At 40.7% G+C, this 24,524-nt stretch overlaps 1 protein-coding gene across 1 annotated transcript in view; it reads left to right on the top strand.

The window, feature by feature from the left end:
* WDPCP (WD repeat containing planar cell polarity effector) overlaps window positions 1–24,524 on the top strand; it is a 1,247,576-nt gene that overhangs the window by 451,649 nt on the left and 771,403 nt on the right. Inside the window, exon 8 of the mRNA XM_053712064.1 lies at window positions 15,198–15,331. Within this exon, the coding sequence (XP_053568039.1) occupies window positions 15,198–15,331 (134 nt within the window). The remainder of the gene's footprint in view (window positions 1–15,197; window positions 15,332–24,524) is intronic.

Genomic DNA, 24,524 nt, shown 5'->3' with positions numbered 1-24,524 from the left:
CTGCACTTTTAATTTCTGCCTGCAGGTGTCACTGTTCCGTTCTGTCTCAATGGAAATATTTGCTACGTTCCTCTCTTTTTAATTTCTTTCCACTTCCTGAATTCCAGTGCAGTACAGGGTAACAGCACATTGTAGAAAAGGTAAGTCAGGACTTAACAAATGTATTCTAGGAGTGTAGGAGCCAACCAAAATACTTAGACAGATTTTTGTTGTTGTCCTTTAATAAATGTGTGTTTGTGTTGTGTGTACAGTATATGGTGTGTGTGTGTATATGGTATGTGTATATGGTGTGTGTGTGTGTGTATATGGTGTGTGTGTGTGTGTATATATGGTGTGTGTGTGTGTGTATATGGTGTGTGTGTGTGTGTATGTGTATATGTTGTTTGTGTATGGTAAGTGTGTGTGTATGGTGTGTATGTGTGTGTGTGTGTATGATGTGTGTGTGTATGGTGTGTGTGTGTATATGTTGTTTGTGTGTGTGTGTGCGTATGTTGTTTGTGTGTATGTGTGTATGTGTGTGTATGTTGTGGGTGTGTGTGTATGTTGTGGGTGTGTGTGTGTATATGTTGTGTGTGCGTATGTGTGTATATGTTGTGTGTGTGTATATGGTGTATACACAGGCTGTACATGAACCTGTCCTAATGCACACAAAGTAAGGGCAACAAACACAGCAACACCAGCTCCTTAAAGACACTGCAGAAAAATTTTCACTAAAGGTTTTTTGGGGTGTTTTTTTTTTTAGATTACGGTAATGGGCACTTTTAAAAGAGCTCAAATGCCCTTTCTCTTGTAAGATGTATCGAGTCCACGGTTTCATCCATACTTGTGGGATATTCTCCTTCCTTACAGGAAGTGGCAAAGAGAGCACCCACAGCAGAGCTGTCTATATAGCTCCTCCCTTAGCTCCACCCCCCAATCATTCTCTTTGCCTACTCTAAGTACTAGGAAGTGTAAAGTGAGTGTGGTGACAAAAATGTTAGTTTTTATTTTCTCAAGCTAAAGTTTGTTATTTTAAATGTTACCGGTGTGTACTATTTACTCTCTGGCACAAAAGGGATGAAGATTTCTGCAAGGAGGATGATGATCTTAGCACTTTGTAACTAAGATCCACTGCTTTTCTCACAAGGGCTGAAGAGTACAGGAAAACTTCAGTTGGGGGAACGGTTTGCAGGCTAAACTGCATTGAGGTATGTTCAGTCTATTTTTTTCTAGACAGACTGTGTTAATTCTAGAAAAGGCTGGCAATATCCCCATGAGGGAAGGGTAAGCTGTATTCAGACACTTAGTAGGAATCCCAGCTTGCATAAAGGGCTCATTAGTTACTGGTGACACTGATAGGAAAAAACGTTTTTGTTTTTATTGCAAATATAACGTTTTTTGAGGGACTTTAAAGGGTCATTGTGGCTTGTTTAAGGGTTATTAACCCACATGGCTAGTTTAAGAAACACTCTGTTGTGTTTCTTTTAGGCCCCATAACATCGAGTGAGGTGGGAGGGGCCTATTTCCGCGCCTCAGTAGCGCAGTTTCTTTTCCTCAGAGACATCCAGCTGCTTCTCCAGAGGTTCCTACAAATTGTTCCTAAAGGGCAGGTAGGCGCCACAGCAGAGCTGTGGTAAGGTGCTGAACATTTTTTACCGGTTTTTGAAGTTTTGTCAATCCGGTTTTTACATTAAGGGGTTAATTGTTTATTTGCATAGCTGTGCAAAGTTACTAAGGCTTTATGATGCTACTGTAAAAATGTTGTTGAGTTTACTGCTTTTTTACACTGTTTTGCAGAGTTTGTGCAGCTTTTTTTCTCTTAAAGGCACAGTACCGTTTTTTTTCTAAGTGTTATTTGCTTTGATTAAAGTGTTTTCCAAGCTTGCTTGTTAGATTACTAGCCTGTTTAACATGTCTGACACCAAGGAAAATCCTTGTTCAATGTGTTTAGAAGCCATTGTGGAACCCCCTCTTAGAATGTGTCCTACTTGCACTGATATGTCTATAAATTATAAAGAGCATATTTTAGCACTTAAAAATATTGCAATAGATGATTCTCAGACAGAAGGAAATGAGGGTTTAACATCTAGCTCTCCCCAAGTGTCACAACCAGTAACGCCCGCACAAGTGACGCCTAGTACCTCTAGTGCGTCACATTCATTTACTTTACAAGACATGGCCACAGTTATGAATACAACCCTCACAGAGGTTTTATCCAAACTGCCTGGTTTACAAGGAAAGCGTGACAGCTCTGTGTTAAGAACGAATGCTGAGCCGTCTGACGCTTTAGTAGCCGTATCCGATGTACCCTCACAATGTTCTGAAGTAGGGGTAAGGGATTTGTTATCTGAGGGAGAAATTTCTGATTCAGGAAAGACGCTCCCTCAGACAGATTCTGATATGACGGCCTTTAAATTTAAGCTTGAAAACCTCCGCTTATTGCTCAGGGAGGTATTAGCAACTCTAGATGATTGTGACCCTATAGTGGTCCCAGAGAAATTGTGTAAAATGGACAAATACTTCAGAGGTTCCTGTTTACACTGATGTTTTTCCAGTCCCTAAGAGGATTGTGAATATTGTTACTAAGGAGTTGGATAGACCAGGTATTCCGTTCGCTCCCCCTCCTGTTTTTAAGAAAATGTTTCCCATATCTGACACCATGCGGGACTAGTGGCAGACAGTTCCTAAGGTGGAGGGAGCTATTTCTACTCTAGCTAAGCGTACAACTATACCTATCGAAGACAGTTGTGATTTCAAAGATCCTATGGATAAAAAATTAAAGGGTCTCCTGAAGAAAATTTTGGTTCATCAAGGTTTTCTTCTCCAACCTATTGCGTGCATTGTTCCTGTAACTACTGCAGCTGCTTTCTGGTTCGAGGCTCTAGAAGAGGCTCTTCAGATGGAGACTCCATTAGAGGATATTATGGACAGAATTAAGGCCCTTAAGTTGGCTAATTCTTTCATTACAGACTGGCTAAATTAGCGGCAAAGAATTCAGGTTTTGCCATTTTAGCACGCAGGGCGTTATGGCTTAAGTCCTGGTCTGCGGATGTGTCATCAAAATCTAAACTTTTGAACATCCCTTTCAAAGGAAAGACCCTATTCGGTCCTGAACTGAAAGATTATTTCAGACATCACTGGAGGGAAAGGCCATGCCCTCCCTCAGGATAGAACTAATAAAATGAGGACCAAACTAAATAATTTTCGTTCCTTTCGGAACTTCAAGGGTGGTCCCGCTTCAGCTTCCTCTGCTGCAAAGCAAGAGGGGAATTTTGCCGAATCCAAGTCAGTCTGGAGACCTGACCAGGCTTGGAACAAGGGTAAACAGGCCAAGAAGCCTGCAGCTGCCTCTAAGACAGCATGAAGGGGTAGCCCCCGATCCGGGATTGGATCTAGTAGGGGGCAGACTCCCTCTCTTCGCTCAGGCTTGGGCAAGAGATGTTCACGATTCCTGGGCCTTATAAATTGTGTCCCAGGGATATCTTCTGGACTTCAAAGACTCTCCCTCAAGGGGAGATTTCACATTTCTCAATTGTCTGCAAACCAGACAAAGAGAGAGGCGTCCTTACGCTGTGTAGAAGACCTACATACCATGGGAGTAATCCGCCCAGTTCCAAAAGCGGCGGAACAAGGGCTAGGGTACTCAAACCTGTTTGTGGTTCCCAAAAAAGAGGGAACTTTCAGACCAATCTTGGATATCAAAATTCTAAGCAAATTCCTCAGAGTACCATCTTTCAAGATGGAGACTATTCAGACTATTCTACCGTTGATCCAGGAGGGTCAATATATGACTACCGTGGACTTAAAGGATGCGTATCTACACATCCCTATTCACAGAGATCATCATCAATTCCTCAGATTCGCCTTTCTGGACAGGCATTACCAGTTCGTGGCCCTTCCCTTCGGGTTGCCCACGGCTCTCAGAATTTTCACAACGGTGCTAGGGTCCCTTTTGGCGGTTCTAAGACCGCGGGGCATAGCAGTGGCGCCTTAACTAGACGACATCTTGATTCAGGCGTCGAGTTTCCAGCTAGACAAGTCTCACACGGACATCGTGTTGGCTTTTCTGAGATCTCATGGGTGGAAGGTGAACATAAAAAAGATTTCTCTCTTCCCTCTCACAAGAGTTTCCTTCCTATGGACTCTGATAGACTCTGTAGAAATGAAAATATTTCTGACGGAGGTCAGAAAATCAAAACTCTTAACCACTTGCCGAGCTCTTCATTCCATTCCTCAGCCATCAGTGGCTCAGTGTATGGAGGTAATCGGACTCATGGTAGCGGCAATAGACATAGTTCCTTTTGCCCGCCTACACCTCAGACCACTGCAACTATGCATGCTCAAACAGTGGAATGGGGATTATGCAGATTTATCTCCTCAACTGCATCTGGACCAGGAGACCAGAGATTCTCTTCTCTGGTGGTTGTCTCAGGACCACCTGTCTCAGGGAATGTGTTTACGCAGGCAGGAGTGGCTCATAGTAACGACAGATGCCAGCCTGCTAGGCTGGGGTGCAGTCTGGAACGCTCTGAAAGCACAGGGTTTATGGTCTCAGGAGGAAACTCTACTCCCGATAAACATTCTAGAACTGAGAGCGATATTCAATGCGCTCCAGGCGTGGTCTCAGCTAGCTGTGGCCAAATTCATCAGATTTCAGTCGGACAACATCACGACTGTAGCTTATATCAATCATCAAGGAGGAACGCGGAGTTCTCTAGAGATGATGGAGGTAACCAAAATAATCCGATGGGCGGAGGATCACTCTTGCCATCTCTCAGCAATCCATATCCCAGGGGTAAAGAACTGGGAGGCGGATTTCCTAAGTCGGCAGATTTTTCATCCGGGGGAGTGGGAGCTCCATCCGGAGGTATTTGCCCAGCTGACTCAGCTATGGGGCACACCAGAATTGGATCTGATGGCGTCCCGTCAAAATGCCAAACTTCCTCGTTACGGGTCCAGGTCCCGGGATCCCCAGGCGGTACTGATAGATTCTCTAGCAGTGCCCTGGTCCTTCAATCTGGCCTATGTATTTCCACTGTTTCCTCTCCTCCCACGTCTGGTTGCGAGCATCAAGCTGGAGAGAGCTTCAGTGATTCTGATAGCACCTGCGTGGCCACGCAGGACTTGGTATGTAGACCTAGTGGACATGTCATCGGTTCCACCGTGGACTCTGCCAATGAGGCAGGACCTTCTAATCCAAGGTCCATTCACGCATCCAAATCTAATTTCTCTGCGTCTGACTGCTTGGAGATTGAACGCCTGATTCTATCAAAGAGTGGTTTCTCTGAGTCGGTCATTGATACCCTGATTAAAGCTAGAAAGCCTGTCACCAGGAAGATCTATCATAAGATGGTTACTTATAGAGTAAGATTAGGATTCCTAGAATATTGTCTTTTCTCCAAGAAGGATTGGAGAAGGGATTATCAGCTAGTTCCTTAAAAGGACAAATATCTTTGTCTATTCTTTTACACAAACGGCAGATGTCCCAGACGTTCAAGCGTTTAGTCAGGCCTTGGTCAGGATCAAGCCTGTATTTAAACCTGTTGCTCCGCCATGGAGCCTAAACTTAGTTCTTAAAGTTCTTCAAGGGGTTCCCTTTGAACATATGCATTCCATAGATATTAAGCTTCTATCTTGGAAAGTTTTGTTTTTAGTAGCTATCTCTTCGGCTCGAAGAGTTTCTGAGTTATCTACTTTACAGTGTGACTCACCTTACCTTGTTTTCCATGCAGATAAGGTGGTTTTGTGTACCAAACCTGGGTTTCTTCCTAAGGTTGTTTCTAATAGGAATATCAATCAGGTGATTGTTGTTCCTTCACTGTTTCCTAATCCTTCATCAAAGAAGGAACGTCTGTTGCACAATCTTGATGTGGTTCATGCTTTAAAGTTCTACTTACAAGCAACATTTTTAAATGTCCTTCCCTTTTCTTACTCATTTACCCAGACATATTATATACCGTTTGTCTCGCCAAAAAATGGACTTTCTAAGGATACCATTATTTTCATCATATCTTATAATTTATTATTTAAAAAAAAAAAAAAATAGGATGAAAAAAATGTAAAAATACACACTTTGACCCCCAATATCTACACATCTACAGCTACCAAAAAACACCCATGCTAAATAGTTTCTAAATTTTGTCCTGAGTTTAGAAATACCCAATGTTTACAGTGCAATAAGTACAAGTAGCACTTTGCTATTTCCAAACTATTTTTTTTTTTTTAAATTAGCGAAAGTTACATTAGAACACTGATATTGGTCAGGAATACCTGAATAACCATTCACATGTATATATTTTTTTTTAGTAGATAACCCAAAGTATTGATCTAGGCCCATTTTGGTATATTTCATGCCACCATTTCACTGCCAAATGCGATCAAATAAAAAAAATCGTTAACTTTTTCACAATTTTAGGTTTCTCACTGAAATTATTTACAAACAGTTTGTGCAATCATGGCACAAATGGTTGTAAATGCTTCTCTACTGTACTAAGATTAGTGCACAATCTGGTATTACATCTCCATGGGGAAACAGAATTACCAATGGGACTGGAGTTTTAAGTAATTCTGTCAGCCTCTCAGTGAGAGCATGGATGAAAGTTAGAGTCCGGAGATGCAGGGAGAGTTTTCCTGTGAACCCATGCCGACTCATATTAACAGCTCCTTGGTAATCAGCGTTGCCGAGTTTCACTGCCTACCTTTCTTCACTCAAGTACATGTCAGAAGCGAGGCTACTATCTGTCACACTTGAAGGGCCATGTTCCTGTTCCACGGCTTAGATTCCGGTAAGATCGTTTAATTTTATTTCGATATATGAATGTAATTAAAACAAAACAAGGTAGGGTCCCAGTGTTACTCCTTTTATCTTATTAAGGAATCATGGGTTAATATCTCCTGAGGGGGGTTATTGAACAGGGGGGACCTTTAATCATGTTTGTTATATGGTTCTATCTGCAAATGTGTAGCTATACTTAGGCTCACAGCCTTTACAGAACATAACAGCCTTCTTATAATGATGCAATCTTTTCAGATTGCGCACCCTTTTCGTGACGGGTGCGGTTACGTTTTTTCTCACTTCCGTATGCTGACTGTGTGCGACAGACAGAGTCTTGCTTGTGGGTTGTCTGGGTCACAGATGTTGGTGAGTGCCCCAGCCATTGGGGGTTGTTAAAGGGTGCCAGTTTTCTGTCATTTTTGTAATCCCAGGAGGATTCTGACATGTGCGACACGGATGCCTCCGATACGGAGGATGTGTCTTGTGATGAATATGAAATGACCCGGGTAATCAATGCCCATCAGTTATGTTCCTATTGCCGTTCTAGAGTATTCTCTTCTTCTGTATTAGGGAGCTTAGAATGTGTTGAGCCATCCACCTCCGAGGTTTCCATGACCCGTGAAGCGAGTGTCCCAGTCCATTTCCCGGCTACGCAAGCAGGTGTCCCTATGACTTTTACTCCTTCTCTGGAGGGTGGCTTGCTTCCTCCAGAGGTTATGACATGGTTCCGCCTGGCCATTTCTATGGCGCTGAATCATTTATATTTCCCAAGTGAAGTATTTCTAAGATACTGTGTATGTATGTATCAAAACAAAAGGGTAGGTATAAGATACAACGCTCAAATCTCAAATGCTATTCCCAAAAGGTAAGTGCACCTCCTAAAATCAAACCAAAATAGAAAAAGAACAAGGGGATATGGGAACGCGCTGTAAAAAACAGCATATGAGAGGTAAAGAACTATATAAGGAATGTGGATTAACAAGAGTATAATAAAAAAGTTTATATTTGTTTATAATTATATTACAATAAGCGATGCCGGCATCTGATACAAAGTAAAATAGTACAATTAAAATAGGATGAGAATCAGCATAAATTATAAAACATCAGTGTGTAGTGCTATAAGTAACTATAAAAATAATAATATGTTGCAAAGTAACACAATGTTAAAATTGAAACAGAGTCAATGTTACCGTCCTTTCACAATCAGGCCAGGGATTAGAGTGTCTGATCCAGCTGTTTATATGAATGCAGGTATGACTTGGAAAATTCCCTCTGCGTTGTTTTTAAAACAGCGAAAAGCTTGCAAAATCTTCTGGCTTGTATCCAATGACTGTGAGTTAAATTTCAAAGACACATTCACAGCCGTATTTGTGGGATGTCCCGTGCTGTGGACCGGTTCCGGTCAGGAGGTCAGAGTTCAGGAGTAATGATAAGCAACAACAGACTTCGTTTCTTTGAAGTAAAAATGAATCAGACTGCTTTTAACAAATGTGGGTCATGGGTGGGAATTACGCATATAGAGTCAATTCATATATTAAAGAGGCTCAATGCACCACACCTACCGCATATGTAAGTCAAGCAGTTGTATTGCAAATGGAGTTTGTAACAGCGTCCATATTATTCAGATTCCAGTGCTGGACAGAAGAAAGTAGATCATGGGTATGATGGTATTTCCAAGAAAAAACAACTCTGAATTAGAGTTGCTCTCAACCACCTTACCTACTACTTAATTTTACAAGTTATGAGCAAATTTCTACGCGTTTCAGCCTAGTCAGGCCTTTATCAAGATGCTCATTATGGTCTTTCATGAATTTAAATACACTGTGGTTCTCTGTGATTGGATCAGAGAGGGTCATGTGATTAGATGAGAGAAAGTCATGTGATTAGATGAGAGAAAGTCATGTGATTAAATGAGTGAAAGTCATATGACTGGGTTTTACCATGATTTTTCACAGTTTAATCAACATTCGTTATATGTTTATAAATACCTCAACATTTTGTTCTATTTTGATGAATGTTAGAACTAATGAGGATTGGAGTAAAAGCATTTAGATTGTGCAGTAGATCTATATACCAGAGATAATACAAAAAATGGTACATGAAATATTTCCATGAAAGATTATGGAAAAATATGAAAAAATATATAGATATAAAAAACCACGAGCAGTACGTATTTGCAACAAAAAACTTTTTTAGTGGTGATTAAGTCTTGTGTCTTTCAAAAAAAGATATGTCTTTCAAAAAAGGATATGTTTCTCAAAAAAAGATATGTCTTCCAAATAAGGGTATGTTTTTTGATATTATCATATTTCTATAGTATTTCACTTCAATATTTTTTAGAGTTAACCATACTCACGACTTAATCACCACTAAAAAAGTTTTTTGTTGCAAATACGTACAATACGTTTGTTTGTATTATCTCTGGTATATAGATCTACTGCACAATCTAAATGATTTTACTCCAATCCTCATTAGTTCTAACATTCATCAAAATAGAACAAAATGTTGAGGTATTTATAAACATATAACGAATGTTGATTAAACTGTGAAAAATCATGGTAAAACCCAGTCATATGACTTTCTCTCATTTAATCACATGACTTTCTCTCATCTAATCACATGACCCTCTCTGATCCAATCACAGAGAACCACAGTGTATTTAAATTCATGAAAGACCATAATGAGCATCTTGATAAAGGCCTGACTAGGCTGAAACGCTTAGAAATTTGCTCATAACTTGTGAAATTAAGTAGTGGGTAAGGTGGTTGAGACCAACTCTAATTCACAGAGTTGTTTTTTCTTGGAAATACCATCATACCCATGATCAACTTTCTTCTGTCCAGCACTGGAATCTGAATAATATGGACGCTGTTACAAACTCCATTTGCAATACAACTGCTTGACTTACATATGCGGTAGGTGTGGTGCATTGAGCCTCTTTAATATTTGAATTGACTCTATATGCGTAATTCCCACCCATGACCCACATTTGTTAAAAGCAGTCTGATTCATTTTTACTTCAAAGAAACAAAGTCTGTCGTTGCTTATCATTACTCCTGCACTCTGACCTCCTGACCGGAACCGGTCCACAGCACGGGACATCCCGCAAATACGGCTGTGAATGTGTCTTTGAAATTTAACTCACAGTCATTGGATACAAGCCAGAAGATTTTGCAAGCTTTTCGCTGTTTTAAAAACAACGCAGAGGGAATTTTCCAAGTCATACCTGCATTCATATAAACAGCTGGATCAGACACTCTAATCACTGGCCTGATTGTGAAAGGACGGTAACATTGACTCTGTTTCAATTTTAACATTGTGTTACTTTGCAACATATTATTATTTTTATAGTTACTTATAGCACTACACACTGATGTTTTATAATTTATGCTGATTCTCATCCTATTTTAATTGTACTATTTTACTTTGTATCAGATGCCGGCATCGCTTATTGTAATATAATTATAAACAAATATAAACTTTTTTATTATACTCTTGTTAATCCACATTCCTTATATAGTTCTTTACCTTTCATATGCTGTTTTTTTACAGCGCGTTCCCATATCCCCTTGTTCTTTTATGTATGTATGTATGTATTGGGTACTTGTAAAGTGCGGCTAATCACCCGTAAGGGTCTCAAGGCGCTGCTCATTTTATCGACCTCGGAAGGATGAAAGGCTGAGTGGACCTCGCCGGGGATCGAATCTGCAACCCTTGGGTTGCTACAGAGGTCAGCCACAGTGCCTTAGCATGCTGAGCTATCTGTCCGTGCGTGTTCCGTTAACCAGGGACCTTCGAGCGTGGGATCGCCCGATTCATTTCGGCCTTCTGGGGAAGTGTTGGCCCCTGAAGCTTCATGGACCCCTATCTTGGGGCCAGGGTCTTCAGTTGATCCGGCGAGGGATGATTTTGCCTTCTGTTATAGCAGAGCTTTCCAAACTTTTCATGTTGGTGACACACTTTTTAGACCTACATCATTTTGCGACACAGTAATTCAGTTGTACTAGCAAACAGGAGGTTTAACTTGTTTTAAGAGATACGGACACATACATACATTATATAATAACTAAATGTATTTACAAGTAACAGTAAGTGTGCAAAAATTCAAAAACAGATTAATAACATCAATAGCTACTTATTATTTCAATGGGATGTATGAGGTTGATGGGATAAACACAGTTTCTGAATATTTAGTGGAATATTAGATCAAGACACTCACATTTCATCATCAAGCATTTTTAAGCTTCCACTTCCTATCCATATATCAAGAGCAGGAGCAGCAATGCACTACAGGAAGCTAGCTGAAAAAAACAACACTTTGACTTCTGACTTCAGCTCAGCGTTTAAGCTGCTGCCCTCAGAGCTCTGTGAGTCCGACAGACTACTGCTGCAAACACACTGCTATCCCACTCCCTGACTAGATATGCAGTCATGAGCCGATTGAGAAGACTATACGTGCAGTCAGGAGCCAATGTGATGCCAATGGGAATAGTTTTGGTTCCCACTAAGCTGCGCCAATAGGTTAAGATGATCTGTGACCCACTAGGTATCAATCACGTTTCAACCACGTGATATGCGTAGTAGGCAGGCAGAAAGTCGAAAGCCAAAAATTTTTTAAAAATAATTTAAAATTAAAAAAATTTGTGCTGAAGCAGGGACACACCTACACACTGCCGCCGACACACTAATATGTCACGACACACAGTTTGGAAAGCACTGTGTTATAGGCTGGCTCACCTTTGTGTTCTTTTAATACTTGTCTTGGCAATGTTGGAGGATCCCAGTCCTAGCGGGTCGAGGGATCCGATGCCTTAGAAGCTGAATGGCAAAATGGATATGACGTTTGGGGATGAAGCCAATCTCCTTAATGTCACTGTTTTTCTTTTTTTTAATGGTTTTCGGTTCCAGTTCTGAGCTTGGGTACCGGGCAGGTACTGGTCGGATACTTTTACGACTGTTACCAGGGTTCATGTTACCCTTGTGGTGCTGATTAATCCTGCTGGATTCTGAATCTCTCTTGGCCTATTCTTTGGACTCCGGGCTCGGATCCTACCGAAGTAAGAGGCCTGTTGTTTAAATACAATGCCTCCGAACGGAGGGTTATGAGTGCCAATCTAGGTTGGTTGTTCATGCTTCTCGCCTGGGATACGGATCTGTTTTTTACAGACATCATCATGGTTCTTCAGGTCCCCATTTTTGTCCTCATTCACCTTGGGCGTTAACCCGATGGGTGCTGCCTTCATTTTATTTTTTATCCGGATGTATGTGTATAATTTTTTTTTTTTTAAAAAAAAAGCTCATGTCTGTTAGATTTTCGTTTTTATGAACGTTCTTCTCTGGAACCGATACTTGTGATTTAGGTCGCGTGGGCACTTCCTCGGAAGTTGCGCACTTGTTGTTTAATAGAGTTATGTTTACTAGTTCATTTATCAATCCTTTGGGATGAATTTCTTGAACCTTGGGCAGTTCTAGAGTGTCCTTATACCGGGCATCCGGGCAGGTATTGGTCGGATACTTTTACGACTGTTACCAGGGTTCATGTTACCCTTGTGGTGTTGATTAATCCTGCTGGATTCTGAATCTCTCTTGGCCTATTCTATGGACTCCGGGCTCGGATCCTACCGAAGTATGAGGCCTGTTGTTTAAATACAACGCCTCCAAATGGAGGGTTATGAGTGCCAATCTAGGTTGGTTGTTCATGCTTCTCGCCTGGGATACGGATCTGTTTTTTACAGACATCATCATGGTTCTTCAGGTCCCCATTTTTGTCCTCATTCACCTTGGCCGTTAACCCGATGGGTGCTGCCTTCATTTTATTTTTTATCCGGATGTATGTGTATAATTTATTTATTTTTTTAAAAAAAAAGCTCATGTCTGTTAGATTTTCGTTTTTATGAACGTTCTTCTCTGGAACCGATACTTGTGATTTAGGTCGCGTGGGCACTTCCTCGGAAGTTGCGCACTTGTTGTTTAATAGAGTTATGTTTACTAGTTCATTTATCAATCCTTTGGGATGAATTTCTTGAACCTTGGGCAGTTCTAGAGTGTCCTTATACCGGGCATCCGGGCAGGTATTGGTCGGATACTTTTACGACTGTTACCAGGGTTCATGTTACCCTTGTGGTGTTGATTAATCCTGCTGGATTCTGAATCTCTCTTGGCCTATTCTATGGACTCCGGGCTCGGATCCTACCGAAGTATGAGGCCTGTTGTTTAAATACAACGCCTCCGAACGGAGGGTTATGAGTGCCAATCTAGGTTGGTTGTTCATGCTTCTTGCCTGGGATACGGATTGGTTTTTTACAGACATCATCATGGTTCTTCAGGTCCCCGGGGACTCAGAACCATTATTCCATTCTTGGAGTGGGAGATGTGTTTGACCTATATGGTCTGGTGTGCTGAGTGATTAATAATTTGCATTTTCACTCGAGGTTCTTCCGGCTGCTGACTCTTTCGCCTGTTAAGCATTTTATTGCGGTGGCTGAGTTTCCTTCCTTTCCGCCTTGGGTGGATCACATGGTCTGGATGTGCGGGCATATTCTTTCTCTTCTCAGAGTTATGTTACTCTAAGAGTTGGTGTGCAGGGGTTCCCTGCCTTCTGTGGGGAGCTGCCAAGCTCCAGTTTTGTCTGCCTACATTTTTTGAAGATAGATCCTCAAGGATCTCTGGCTGTTGTATCTTCCATTACCCTTGGTCTGACCATGGTCTCGATATTACAGTGTATTTCCGTCCTTGGGGCTTGTCAGTGAAGGGGCGAGGTCGGTTACGGAGGGCTGCCCTTCTAGGGTCAGGTATTTGACCATTCATCCTCGATGCTCCGTTGGGGGCTTCGTAGGTGGTGCCTTAAAGTTTGGTTCTCTGGGATGGCGAGCAGGGTACATTCTCATTCGCCTTCAGGTGTTGGTTGCTACCCTGCCTGTGAGTGTAGCACGTATTAACGCTTGCCTACGAGATTTTTTTGCAATCCAAGTGCCCTGGGTGCTGAATCTTAGACTGTTAAGGAAATCCTTTGTGACTCTTGGGTTTGAGTATATTGCTAGATCGCCAAGTCTACAGACTTTAAGGGTGCGTTCCTCCTTGCAGGAGGCAGCTTAGGGTTCCTCTGGAAGTTGGATCTTCGATTGATTCCTTTTTTGAGGACCCTGATCTAGGTCCGTGTCTCTCCTTGGATTTGTGTGGATGGTTTGATCTCACACTAGATGTTTGTGGTCCTGTGGGCCTTGTGACTTAGGCTTTAGGTCCTTCTGACGGTTCCCTACTAGTCTTTGCGTGCATTGACGCTATTCCTGTAGACTCCTGGTAACTTCACCGGGGTGGGCGATATGGCTGAGGGGTTTCGCCTCTATGGTAGGGTAATTTTTCGTTGTTTATTCCCTTCTCTTCTAGAGCGGGGGTAGGGTTCTCGGGTTTGGAGTTACCTAGTATTTAGAGCGACCTATGGGTCCTGGTGTCTTGCCGTGTAAGGGTCTTTTCCCTTCAGGACAATTTGAACATTTCATCATCACCATGTTGTAACATTTATTACTTCACGTTGGATTTACAATTTTTCACTCCTTTTAATCTTTTATCCATTGGACACAATTAATCTTCTTATTTGGATACGTTCTGATCACCCACTCACATTAGTGTGATTATTATCATCATTTTTGTATGTTTGTGTTTATTCACTATGTATTCACCTTATACTTCTAGCTGTCAATCACTATACTAGAGAAGTTCAGTCACACTAGAACCATTCAGGATAAGAATGGATTTAGGAACTCTCACTTCCAAGAAATAAATTTTTTATTAGCTAAGAATATGGAAGTGTTTTTTCCATATTTACTTATTTTGTTTAATCTGTTTATGTATTTTTACAATTTATTGGTATTAATGTATTTATTCTGACTCAACTAGATTTAGAAAGCAAAACTTTATTGCATAATAATCTCAAAGACAAGTGCAATATTTCTGTATAAACAAGAAATTAAAGTATTATAAATAGAAGATTTTGTCTGCCCAGGGGCTCCAAAGTACACTTGAATGGGCTAGTCAAAAAGTGTAATATGAAAAAGTAATATAAATTAATGGAAGTTTACTTTAGCTGTAATTTGAGATATATAAAAGAGTGAAAAGCAAGTTTTTAAGTGGAAAGCTGAAGACAAAAGGAGGAGGAAAACAATCTGTTGAAAGCAAAAGGAAAGAAACTATGTATGATGTGATAGATGGCTTTGCATAATGTAATTTATTATGTCTTCTGAATCCTTCTTGAGCTTTATTTCTCATTTCCAAGGGGTCCTTGTTAGATGACACATTGATGTATTTTAGGAGATTACAGAAGCCTCATAGTAATATTTGCTGCACTGCCTTGTGGAATTGTGGCTCAGGAAAGCTTAAATAATTTGTTCTGGTACCAGAATCAAGTATTACAAGTGTAACACATTTTATCATCTTTGTTTTGCAGCTGTGTTTACAGACAGTTTCATCATCTTGTCATTTCTCAAGGAAAACAAACTTTGTTTTATCCAGTTTACAAAGAAGACAGGTTCTCCAGATGTAAACAAACAGCTGGAAAAACTTTCACCTATGGATTTAAAGGTATTTTTTATTGTATAAACTTTCATGGAAACTGAGCATTAATTAATTAATTAATGCTATAAAATGGCAATATATTGCCTTCAGAGACAGTGGAGTGTATCCCGGAGACTTCAACATTCTTCACAGTAATTGTTTGATCAGTGCAGGTCCCTAACTGTCAGCAGCTTAGAAAAAAAGCGGAACAGTACTAAAGATAAATTATATCTTCTTGTTTTGTGCAGTAGATGAGAATAAAATAAAATGCATAGTTTATTTGGTTGACATACTAGAGGTAATAGAATTACACTTGGGTAGTGATCGTGTTAACATTTTTACGTTATTGGTTTTCAAGGAAAGCTGTACTTATTACTCATATATATAGTAACGAGAATCAGAATAGCCTATACAGTGGCCAGAAATAGTTATTCCTGTAATTTGCAAATGCATTGTACAAATGCTTGAGCGTACTTATGTATTTAAAGGGATACTAAACTTTTTTCTTTCATGATTCAGATAGAGCATGCAATTTTACTTCTATTATCAATTTTTCTTCGTTCCCTTGCTATCTTTATTTGAAAAGCAAGAATGTAAGTTAAGGAGCTGGCCCATTTTTGATTCAGCACCTGGGTTGCGCTTGCTGATTGGTGGTTAAATGTAGCCACCAATCAGCAAGTGCTATACAGGATTCTGAACCAAAAAAAAGCCTGGCTCTTTAGCTTAGATTCCTGCTTTTTAAAATAAAGATAGCAAGAGAACAAAGAAAAATTGATAATAGGAGTAAATTAGAAAGTTGCTTAAAATTGCATGCCCTATCTGAATCATGAAAGAAAACAAATTGGGTTTAGTATCTCTTTAACTGTGCAAGTTATAGCTTGCTCAGGAGCTGCCAACCATTGCCTCTCCTGAGCAGGATGCAGCCAATTAGGAGTGGCATATGCACATAGCCTCCAGTGTCCAACTGTGTACTGTTCAGGCACTCTGCCTGGTGTTGGAGATGTGTCTTACTTCTTTGTATGAGTTGAACACAGTTACTTCCAATCATTTGTTTATAATAAATGTTATAATGTGTTTTTATTGTGTGTTGTGGTTACAGTGTGTTTATTATTGCATTAAAGGGTCAAAAAAGAGCAATAATAAAATGTTATCTACAAATGGATTAAACACATAGTTACGGTCACATCTTGCATGGTCCAGTGAACAAATCAGAAGACATGTACGCCGCCAATCCCTGCCCATTTTCAGCTATGAAGCATAAGTAAATTGCTTTCCCTTTGTTGCTGGTCAACACATAGGTCTTTGCAATGCGATAGTGAAATAGCTGATTATTTTAACATGTCCCTGTAATAGAAAAAATACTGCAAAACATAACTAGAAAGGCAGAATCTCACTAAATATTAATGCATTAGAGTTTTTTTACATGTTTGTTTTTTTTAAGAGAATTTAACAACTCTTCAACACTTCTCCCATACCAGTTTCCAGGTAAATTTTTTCCTTATATCAAGGACTTTGCATCTGCAGAGCTGTTTTGCAGGATGTGTTTAATTTAGGTCTCTCTATATTATGTTTGATTTTGCCTGGAAGGAAAACCATCTGCAAGGAGGAGATGAGAGTATCTCATCATTTTTTCTCAGGCTGTTTCAGTTCAAGACCCCTATTCCATATTGACTTGTACGTTCAGGATAACTGTCCGCTCTAAAGCAAGCTGAAATTTAAAAGACGTAAAACACCACATGAACAGGAGCCCTAGTGCCAGAAGATAAACTGCTGTTTCCACTCTGGAGAACTCAAGCTTGACATTGACATGCTCTTTCAACTTAAAATATCTAGGAAATTATCATTTTATCTTTTCTGTCAACTATGGGTTCAAAGCACCTGATTTAATGTTTTTCTCTGTTAGGGAACTTAGAGAAAATTGTGCACAAAGATTACTTCTTATATTTAAAAAATTTTCCTTTTGGAAATCAAATAACTTTTCTAAATGTTTGCTTTTATAATCAAAATACTTGCATTTGATTTTAAAATAACAGAAATAAGTTGTAGTGTTTCATAGAACGAAGTTCAAGGTAACTGTTTTAAATAGACCAATTTCAAATAACTATAGGTCGGGGAGGGGGTTGCCTGTGTAAGTTGATTTCTCCAACATAGGTGTGTCCGGTCCACGGCGTCATCCTTACTTGTGGGATATTCTCTTCCCCAACAGGAAATGGCAAAGAGCCCAGCAAAGCTGGTCACATGATCCCTCCTAGGCTCCGCCTTCCCCAGTCATTCTCTTTGCCGTTGTACAGGCAACATCTCCACGGAGATGGCTTAGAGTTTTTTGGTGTTTAAATGTAGTTTTTATTCTTCAATCAAGAGTTTGTTATTTTAAAATAGTGCTGGTATGTACTATTTACTCTGAAACAGGAAAGAGATGAAGATTTCTGTTTGTAAGAGGAAAATGATTTTAGCAACCGTTACTAAAATCGATGGCTGTTTCCACACAGGACTGTTGAGAGGAATTAACTTCAGTTGGGGGAAACAGTGAGCAGACTTTTGCTGCTTGAGGTATGACACATTTCTAACAAGACTCGGTAATGCTGGAAGCTGTCATTTTCCCTATGGGAACCGGTAAGCCATTTTCTTAGTTTAAGTAAAAGAATAAAGGGCTTCATTAGGGCTTAAAAAACTGGTAGACATTTTTCTGGGCTAAAACGATTACTTTACTAAGTATATTTGGCAGATTATTACTTTTAATAGTTGTTAAATCTTGGGGATTGTTTTAATAAAAACAGCAGGCACTGTATTGGACACCTTTTTCACTGGGGGCCTTTTCTTGTCATAGACAGAGCCTCATTTTCACGCCTCTAATGCGCAGTTGTTTTTGGAAAGCATGGCATGCAGATGCATGTGTGAGGAGCTAAGAACCACTGAAAAAGCTTATAGAAGGCATCATTTGGTATCGTATTCCCCTCTGGGCTTGGTTGGGTCTCAGCAAAGCAGATACCTGGGACTGTATAGGGGTTAAATGTAAAAACGTCTCCGGTTCCGTTATTTTAAGGGTTAAAGCTTTCAAATTTGGTGTGCAATACTTTTAATGCTTTAAGTTACTGTGGTGAAATTTTGGTGAAATTTGAACAATTCCTTCATACTTTTTCACATATTCAGTAATAAAGTGTGTTCAGTTTGAAATTTAAAGGGACAGTAACGGTTTTATTGTAAAACGTTTTTTGTGCTTTGTTGACAAGTTTAAGCCTGTTTAACATGTCTGAACCATCAGATAACGATGTTCTATATGTATGAAAGCCAATGTGTCTCCCCATTTAAATATATTTGTGTCATAATGTCCAAACAAAGTAGGGATAATAATGCCATAGATATGATATTGCCCAAGATGATTCCTCTAATGAGGGGAGTAAGCATCGTACTGCATCATCCCCTTCTGTGTCTACACCAGTTTTGCCCACACAAGAGGCCCCTAGTACATCTAGTGCGCCAATACTTATTACCATACAACAATTTATGGCTGTAATGGATAATTCTATTGCATGCATTTTTTCCAAAATGCCTACTTATCAGAGAAAGCGTGATTGCTCTGTTTTAAACACTGAAGAGCAAGAGAACGCTGATGATATCTGTTCTGACATACCCTCACACCTATCTGAAGGGGCCAGGAGGGAGGTTTTGTCTGAGGGAGAAATTTCAGATTCAGGGAAAATTTCTCAACAAGCAGAACCTGATATTGTAACTTTTAAATTTAAATTTCAACATCTCCACGCACTACTTAAGGAGGTATTATCTACTCTGGATGATTGTGACAATTTGGTCATTCCAGAGAAATTAGGTAAGATGGACAAGTTCCTAGAGGTTCCGGTGCCCCCCGATGTTTTTCCTATACCCAAGCATGGGCGGACATAGTAAATAAGGAGTGGGAAAGGCCCGGCATACCTTTTGTCCTCCCCCTATATTTAAGAAATTAGTTCCTTTAGTCGACCCCAGAAAGGACTTATAGCATACAGTCCCCAAGGTCGAGGGGGCGGTTTCTACTCTAAACAAACGCACTTCTATTCCTATAGAAGATAGTTGTGCTTTCAAGATCCTATGGATTAAAGGTTTGAGGGTTTGCTTAAAAAGATGTTTGTTCAGCAAGGTTACCTTCTACAACCAATTTCATGCATTGTTCCTGTCACTACAGCTGCGTGTTTCTGGTTCGAAGAACTAGAAAAGTCGCTCAATAAAGAATCTTCGTACGAGGAGGTTTTGGACAGAGTTCAAGCTCTTAAATTGGCTAACTCTTTTTTATTTTAGATGCCGCTTTGCAATTAGCTAGATTAGCGGCAAATAATTCAGGGTTTGCTATCGTGGCGCGCAGAGCGCTTTTGCTTAACATCCCTTTCAAGGGTAAAACACTGTTTGGCCCTGACTTGAAAGAGATTATTTCAGACATCACTGGGGGAAAGGGCCACGCCCTTCCTCTGGATAGGTCTTTTAAGGCTAAAAAGAAGCCAAATTTTCGTCCCTTTCGCAGAAACGGACCAGCCTCAAATTCTACACCCTTTAAGCAAGAGGGTAATACTTCTCAAACCAAGCCAGCCTGGAGGCCGATGCAAGGCTGGAACAAGGGTAAGCAGGCCAAGTCATCTGCCACTGCTACCAAAACAGCATGAAGTGTTGGCCCCCGATCTGGGAAGGATCTGGTGGGGGGCAGACTTTCTCTCTTTGCTCAGGCTGGGGCAAGAGATGTTCAGGATCCTTGGGCGCTAGAAATAGTTTCTCAAGGTTATCTCCTGGAATTCAGGGAACTACCCCCAAGGGGAAGGTTCCACGGGTCTCAATTATCTTCGAACAGGCATTCTTACACTGTGTAGAAGACCTGTTAAGCATGGGAGTGATTCATCCTGTTCCATTAGGAGAACAAGGGATGGGTTTTTACTCCAACCTGTTCATAATTCCCAAAAAAGAGGGAACATTCAGACCTATTTTAGATCTCAAGATTCTAAACAAGTTTCTAAGGGTTTCATCATTCAAAATGGAAACCATTCGAACGATCCTTCCTACCATCCAGGAAGGTCAATTCATGACCACGGTGGACTTAAAGGATGCGTACCTACGTATTCCTATCCACAAGGAACATTTTCGGTTCCTAAGGTTCGCCTTTCTGGACAAGCATTACCTGTGGCACTTCCATTCGGATTCGCCACTGCTCCAAGGATTTTCACAAGGGTACTAGGGTCCCTTCTAGCGGTGCTAAGACCAAGGGGCATTGCAGTAGTACCTTACTTGGACGACATCCTGATTCAAGTGTCGTCTCTGTCAAAAGCAAGGGCTCATACGGACATTGTCCTAGCCTTTCTCAGATCTCACAGGTGGAAAGTGAACATAGAAAAAAGTTCTCTGTCCCCGTCAACAAGAGTTCCCTTCTTGGGAACAATAATAGTTTCCTTAGAAATTAAGGTTTTTCTGACAGAGGCCAGAAAATCAAAACTTCTAAGCTCTTGTCAGGTACTTCATTCTGTTCTTCTTCCTTCCATAGCGCAGTCCATGGAAGTAATAGGTTTGATGGTTGCGGCAATGGACATAGTTCCTTTTGCACGAATTCATCTAAGACCATTGCACCTGGGCATGCTCAGACAGTGGAATGGGGATTATACAGACTTGTCTCCGACGATACAAGTAGATCAAATAATCAGAGATTCACTCCGTTGGTGGCTGACCCTGGACAACCTGTCACAGGGAATGAGCTTCCGCAGACCAGAATAGGTCATTGTCACGACCGACGCCAGTCTGGTGGGCTGGAGCGCGGTCTGGGAACCCCTGAAAACTCAGGGTCTATGGTTTCGGGAAGACTCTCTTCTCCTGATAAACAAAATGGAACTGAGAGCGATATTCAATGCTCTCAAGGCTTGGCCTCGACTAGCAAAGGCCAAATTCATAAGGTTTCAATCAGACATCATGACGACTGTTACATATATCAACCATCAGGGGGTAACAAGGAGTTCCCTGGCGATGGAGGAGCATCCGGGGGAGTGGGAACTCCATCTGGAAATCTTTGCCCAAATAACTCAATTATGGGGCATTCCAGACATGGTTCTGATGGCCTCTCGTCAGAACTTCATGGTCCCTTGTTACGGGTCCAAATCCAGGGATCCCAAGGCGACTCTATTGGATACAATAGTAGCACCTTGGATCTTCAACCTAGCTTATGTATTCCCACCGTTTCCTCTCATTCCCAGGCTGGTAGCCAGGATCAATCTGGAGAGGGCTTCGGTGACCTTGATAGTTCCTGTGTGGCCACGCAGGACTTGGTGTGCAGACCTGGTGAATGTGTCATCGGCTCCACCATGGAAGCTACCTTTGAGACAGGACCTTCTTATTCAGGGTCCATTCGAACATCCGAATCTGGTTTTCCTCCAACTGACTGCTTGGAGTTTGAACGCTTGATTTTATCAAAGCGTGGGTTTTCAGATTCTGTAATAGATACACTTATTCAGGCTAGAAAGCCTGTAACTAGAAAAATTTACCATAATATATGGAAAAAATATATCTGTTGGTGTGAATCTAAAGGATTCCCATGGAACAAGATAAAAATTCCTAAGATTCTTTCCTTTCTACAAGAAGGTTTGGAGAAAGGATTTTCTGCGAGTTCTCTGAAGGGACAGATCTCTGCTTTATCTGTTTTACTTCACAAAAGGCTGGCAGCTGTGCCAGATGTTTAAGCGTTTGTTCAGGCTCTGGTTAGAATCAAGCCTGTTTACAGACCTTTGACTCTTCCCTGGAGTCTTAATCTAGTTCTTTCAGTTCTTCAAGGGGTTCCGTTTGAACCCTTACATTCCGTGGATATTAAGTTATTATCTTGGAAAGTTTTGCTTTAGGTTGCAATTTCTTCCGCTAGAAGAGTTTCTGAGTTATCTGCTCTGCAGTGTTCTCCGCCCTATCTGGTCCATGCAGATAAGGTGGTTTTTACGTACTGAGCCTGGTTTTCTTCCGAAGGTTGTTTCCAACAAAAATATTAACCAGGAGATAGTTGTACCTTCTTTGTGTCCGAATCCAGTTTCATAGAAGGAACGTTTGTTACACAATTTGGTCGTTGTCCGTGCTCTAAAATTCTATTTAGATGCTACAAAGGATTTCAGACAAACATCTTCCTTGTTTGTTGTTTATTCTGGTAAAAGGAGAGGTCAAAAAGCAACTTCTACCTCTCTATCTTTTTGGCTTAAAAGCATCATCAGATTGGCTTATGAGACTGCCGGACGGCGGCCTCCTGAAAGAATCACAGCTCATTCCACTAGGGCCGTGGCTTCCACATGGGCCTTTAAGAACGAGGCTTCTGTTGATCAGATATGTAAGGCAGCGACTTGGTCTTCACTGCACACTTTTACCAAATTTTACAAATTTGATACTTTTGCTTCTTCTGAGGCTATTTTTGGGAGAAAGGTTTTGCAAACCGTGGTGCCTTCCATCTAGGTGACCTGATTTGCTCCCTCCCATCATCCGTGTCCTAAAGCTTTGGTATTGGTTCCCACAAGTAAGGATGACGCCGTGGACCGGACACACCTATGTTGGAGAAAACAGAATTTATGTTTACCTGATAAATTACTTTCTCCAACGGTGTGTCCGGTCCACGGCCCGCCCTGGTTTTTTAATCAGGTCTGATGATTTATTTTCTTTAACTACAGTCACCACGGTATCATATGATTTCTCCTATGCAAATATTCCTCCTTTACGTCGGTCGAATGACTTGGGAAGGCGGAGCCTAGGAGGGATCATGTGACCAGCTTTGCTGGGCTCTTTGCCATTTCCTGTTGGGGAAGAGAATATCCCACAAGTAAGGATGACGCCGTGGACCGGACACACCGTTGGAGAAAGTAATTTATCAGGTAAACATAAATTCTGTTTTTTCCCATTTCATTTTATAAAGGGATATAAAAGGGCAAATAGATAATGCTCAATCGTATTATTTTTAATTGCTCTTTTACTTACATATAGCTAAACACATCTTTGTCTGCTCAAGGTCAAAAATGCTCTGCTAGGACCTAGATGAACATGGTTGGTGATTGGTGGCTATTTACATATGTCTCTAGCCATTGGCTCTCCAAATGTGTTCAGCTTGGCCACAGACCTGCATAGATGACTTTAAGTAGTTGTTTAAACACATTTATGTTCAAGCAGTAGTGCCATATGAGGTGTTATATAGGAATTTAGAACATTCATTTCATAACAGGGGCCATGAATCAGAAATCTTAGTGATGTTGATATGTGTAATCCTATGTTCTCTTGTGGAGATTATTCACTGAGGTTTCACAAGCTACTCTTGCTTTAGGGAATTGGCTCCATAATATAACACAGTAATCAGAGAGATTGTTTTTCACTATTAAATTTAGTCATGTGAATCATTAGTAAATTTAGTTATGTGACATGTCACCATACACAGTACTTACAGCTTAGAATCATCACCAAATAATTATAACAGGACAATAGATAAAGCTAGTTCAGAAGAAAAGGTGAGAAACTGTTGTACATTGCACTTGGTACAGCCTTCCCACCCCAGTTTTTCTCTCTAGGTATTCTATAAATGAATGTTGCTTTTTGAGATAGATCTGTAGAGCAGAAAGGGATAGTAAATGTATTTTCAGCATACCACTTGTATTTGATATTGCTGTTTTTTGTTCCTTAAAACTACAAAGGCCACTTAAGTACTGAAATTTACATTATGGGTAGTTGCAAACACATTTTTTCTTTCCTAAGATATGGTGAGTCCACAGAATCATCAATTACTAGTGGGAATATCACTCCTGGCCAGCAGGAGAAGGCAAGGAGCACCACAGCAAAGCTGCTATATATGTCACTTCCCTTACCCATAACCCCCAGTCATTCTCTTTGCCTCTAGTGCAAGGAAGAGGTGAAGTAATTAGGTGTCCTGATTAAGATTCTTCTATCAAGCTTTTATTTTTTTATTTTGAAGTCTGGGCAAGATTGCTCTGGCCTTCCATCACAATTTGGGTCTAGCTGTATTCCATGTTAGTCTCTTCAGCAGGGCTGTGGTGACTTTTAAGCATTTAGGAACTTGTAAAGTGTGCTTTGCTGCGTTTTCCTAATATGTTGCTGCCCTGGTATAGAAAGCCTGAGTAAGTTTACTCTGTCTTCCTCTTTACACAGGTCTCTGTGAGGAGTGGCATCTTCTCAAACTTTGTGAGCCGTCTGACTGCTGGACGGCTAGAATGCAGGTAAGTGCCTTTGT

This window comes from Bombina bombina, chromosome 4 (genome assembly GCF_027579735.1).
Source record: "Bombina bombina isolate aBomBom1 chromosome 4, aBomBom1.pri, whole genome shotgun sequence".
NCBI classification, from domain to species: Eukaryota; Metazoa; Chordata; class Amphibia; order Anura; family Bombinatoridae; genus Bombina; species Bombina bombina.
The sequence above is the reverse complement of the archived record's forward strand: the minus strand, read 5'-3'. Positions and strand labels throughout refer to the sequence as shown.